General features: G+C 38.3%; 1 protein-coding gene across 1 annotated transcript; it reads left to right on the forward strand.

Annotated features, from left to right (window-relative positions):
• The first annotated feature begins 929 nt into the window (after positions 1–929).
• LOC113735580 (late blight resistance protein R1-A-like) lies at positions 930–3,035 on the forward strand. The gene is made up of 4 exons (XM_027262577.1): positions 930–1,475; positions 1,606–1,692; positions 1,786–2,320; positions 2,467–3,035. The coding sequence occupies exons 1-4, from the start codon at positions 930–932 to the stop codon at positions 3,033–3,035; spliced, it is 1,737 nt and encodes a 578-aa protein (XP_027118378.1).
• Positions 3,036–3,711: the final 676 nt, after the last annotated feature.

Here is a 3,711-nt window from a genome sequence, read left to right on the forward strand (position 1 = left end):
TTAAACCCCTCTTTCTAGTCAAGGAACAACAAAGGTTTTGGTTCACCTAAAAATTGTGAGATCGATTTAATTTTTTCCTTTTCTTTTATTCATTAGTATTCACATATTCTTTTATTACAGTGCTTATGGTTGTCTAATTAATTGATTGTTTTGGATTCGAATAATTTGTTAATTTGGTAATCTATTGTTAATTGGGGCGTTAAATCCGTAATTGTTTAATTACCCTGAAATAGTGACGACTGGCATGATTGAGTTTGTGTCACGGGAATACGCGGGCTAACCTAAAATAACCCTGGTAGTGCGTTATTTGGTTAGAATATGGCTCCTCTAATACGTAAGGCAATTGGAGAATTAAATCTTACTGGCATACCTAAAATTATTAATCAATTAGAGTAGTGGTTAACGGGTGTACTTTAATCACAGACACAGTAAGGAAGGGTTGACAATCATCGCTTGTTTGGCAGTTATAACCTATTTATTAGTAAATATTTAGAATTGGTTTTGCATCGATGATCAATTAGGTAAACCATTACTGAAATTATTTATTGACTAGATCCTTAGTTATCATTCATTTGATTTGAGTAAATTGTTATTTAATTTTTATTAGTTTCTTGGATTTTATTTGAATTTCTTTTATTGTCACCTTCTATACAAAAACACCCCCATTATTGGTTTGAATTTGGAAAAGAAACAGTTACTCTCAATCCCTGTGAATTCGACCCTGCTTACCACTATCTACAAAAATTAACTTTAGTTGAACAGGTTTTTATTATTGCACAGGCTGACAGCCTGTCAGTTCTTGCTGACAGCATTTGAGGATTCTTCAGTTAAATGGCATGGCCGTAATGAAATGGAGAAGGCTGACAACCTGTCAGTTCTTGCTGACAGCATTTGAGGATTCTTCAGTCAAATGGCATGGCCGTAATGAAATGGAGAAAGATGTCAATTATATTGTCAATAGAGCAGCAGATTTTGTACAAGAATGGATGATAGACAATTCTATTGTGTCAGAAATGAGGTATTTAATAGAAACATTAGTTCACAAGTGCACTGAAAAATCTCCGGATAGGAAAATTAATCTTGAAGCAGCAATCAAAAGCAGTTTTGATGGCGAGAGAGGCATTCACCACTACTTTTTACACATATCTGGAGAGATTCGATCCATTAGGAGAAAGATCAGACGGATTAGAGGGATTAATGGTACTACACTCAGTTTAAAAACCTTGCAGCTGGAGAGTAACCTTCCCCTCAAGGGACATTCATTAGCTGATTCAAATCTGAGGAATATTGTCGTTGGTTTTGATGCTGATTTGATGAAAATTATGGATAGACTAGCAAGACCCTCGCTGGGACGAGAAGTTCTAGCAATTGTGGGGATGGGTGGCATTGGTAAAACTACTCTAGCTAGACAAATGTTTGATCACCCTGATACTGCTTTTCAATTTCATTGTCGGGCATGGATTACAGTATCTCAAGTATACCAATTGAGAAATTTGTTGCTTGATCTTTTGCGCTCTGTTACTAAGCCCTCTGATAAAGTTCATGAAAAGTGCAGTGAAAAGACTAATTAAGATCTTGCTGATGACTTGTATAAATGTCTAAAAGGTAGGAAGTACCTGGTTGTTATGGATGATGTATGGAGTAATGAGGCCTGGGATTGTATCCAAATGTGTCTTCCAGACGACAAAAATGGTAGTCGAATAGTAATGACCAGCCGGTTCGTGGAATTAGCAACCTATGTCAGTCCAAAGAACCATCCTCATTGTATGAGTCTTTTGGATATAGAGCAAAGCTGGGAACCGTTGGAAAAACTTGTTTTTGGACTTGAAAGTTGGCCCTCTTGAATTGGTGGACTTGGGAAAGCAAATAGCAAGAAAATGCCATGGATTACCCCTCGCAATTGTTGTTATAGCTGGCACTCTGTCTAGAACTGTGATGACATCTGACTGCTGGAAGGATTTTGCAGCTAGCGTAAATTCAGTTGTACTCACTAATCCAGAACAATGTTCAGATATACTTGCTCTAAGTTATAACTACTTGCCCCTATGCCTTAAAATTTGCTTTCTATACATGGGGGCCTTTCCTGAAGATTATGAGATTGAAGTTCAGAAGTTAATTCGTTTATGGATTGCTGAGGGCTTCTTGAAAGCAAGTTCTTCAAATAATCCTGAAGATGTAGCGGAGGACTACTTGGAAGATCTTACTGATAGGAGTTTAGTTTTGGTTGGGAAAAGGAATGTAGTTGGCAAAATCAAAACTTGTCGACTACACGACCTCTTGCGGGAATTATGTTTGAGGGAAGCTCAAAAGAGAACATCATGTCTGTAATAAAACATGAGAACCAAAGTTTTCCTGCAAAAGATAATCAAAATCTTCTGGTTTTGCACTTGAACTCTGATGCTGATGTCCACTTAGCACCTCCATATACAAGTCTTCAATCTTTTTTGTGCTTTACTTTGCGTTCAGGTTTTGTTCCAGACATCTTTTTCTCTTATTTGAAATTCCATTACCTCAGAGTATTGGACATGTTCTTCCTGCAGTTTGATTCTTTCCCTGCTCAAATAATAAAGTTACAAAAGTTGAGGTACCTTGCACTGAATGTTACTTATAAGCTGCCCACAGAACTAGACAGACTCAGGCATCTCCAAACCTTAGTCATCAATGGTCCATGGCCATTAAGGGAAGATGGGGGTATCCCCACCCTGACAGTGAGATATTGGAATATGCCAAAATTGAGGCATCTCCGTATAACTATGGTTGCTTTTCTAAGCTATCTCACTGATGCTGCAAGCAATACTTACCGCCAGCCATTGTCTTCGGGATACCTAAAAACATTATCCACAGTACGGTTCCTCAGTTGCAGGAGGGATGCGTTTGCTATGATGCCCAACCTCACAGAACTAGGAATGTGTGAAACCGAAGAAGACTACTACAGGGATAGATCATGCGAGTGTCTGAAGAATCTGGCTTATTTGCATCAGCTTGAAACACTAACTGTTCCTTTTACAGAGAAATCAGAGAAGCAAGGACTATAAGTTGGGATGCTTTCCCATCTAATCTCAGGAAATTGACTTTAAGTTCGAGCAATCTGCCATGGGAGGATATGACCAATGTCGCCAAGTTACCCAACCTTGAGGTGCTCAAGCTGAAAAACTATGCCTTCCGAGGATCAACATGGAAACTAACTGATGAAGTATTTCGCTGTCTGAAGCAATTACTAATTCAAAAAACTGATATTGTGCAATGGGAAGCCGAAGGTGATCACTTTCCCTGCCTTCAGTTCCTAATCCTGAGGTCCTGTGAGTTTCAGTTCCCTTGTGCTCTCGGAGAAATCCCAACTTTGGAGCTAATTGAGTTGCATTACTGTAATGAATCTGCTGCTGAACTTTCTGCAAACGAACTTAAAGATCTGATTCGAGACCTTGCTGTCATCATCAGGAATTGACCAATTTGTGAGAAAGTATTTCAAAAAATTCTTGACTTTTGATATTTAGTCTTCACATAGGACCCTGTTTAAAATCCTGGATAGGATTGATAGTATGCCTTTTCAGTGTATTGCAACTGCTTGTGTAATGCCCATCTTCATGATGCTACTTAAAATTGCCATTTGCAATTCTTGATTTCTAAAGCTTTCGGTTATTTTGTGCAGCGGATCTCCGTTGTCTAAGTACATGATCTGTTAATTCTTTGGCCAATTCAATCCTTGATAAT

The sequence above is a fragment of the Coffea arabica genome, chromosome 3c (genome assembly GCF_036785885.1).
Source record: "Coffea arabica cultivar ET-39 chromosome 3c, Coffea Arabica ET-39 HiFi, whole genome shotgun sequence".
NCBI classification, from domain to species: domain Eukaryota; kingdom Viridiplantae; phylum Streptophyta; class Magnoliopsida; order Gentianales; family Rubiaceae; genus Coffea; species Coffea arabica.

What these genes read in the sequence shown, in the direction of transcription:
- LOC113735580 (XM_027262577.1), top strand. Translation starts at nt 930, where the DNA reads ATGGAGAAAGATGTCAATTATATTGTCAATAGAGCAGCAGATTTTGTA. An exon ending in TCTTCCAGACGACAAAAATG is followed by an intron (nt 1,693 to 1,785) that starts GTAGTCGAATAG and finishes TTTTGGATATAG; the next exon opens with AGCAAAGCTGGGAACCGTTG. An exon ending in AGCTCAAAAGAGAACATCAT is followed by an intron (nt 2,321 to 2,466) that starts GTCTGTAATAAA and finishes CTTTGCGTTCAG; the next exon opens with GTTTTGTTCCAGACATCTTT.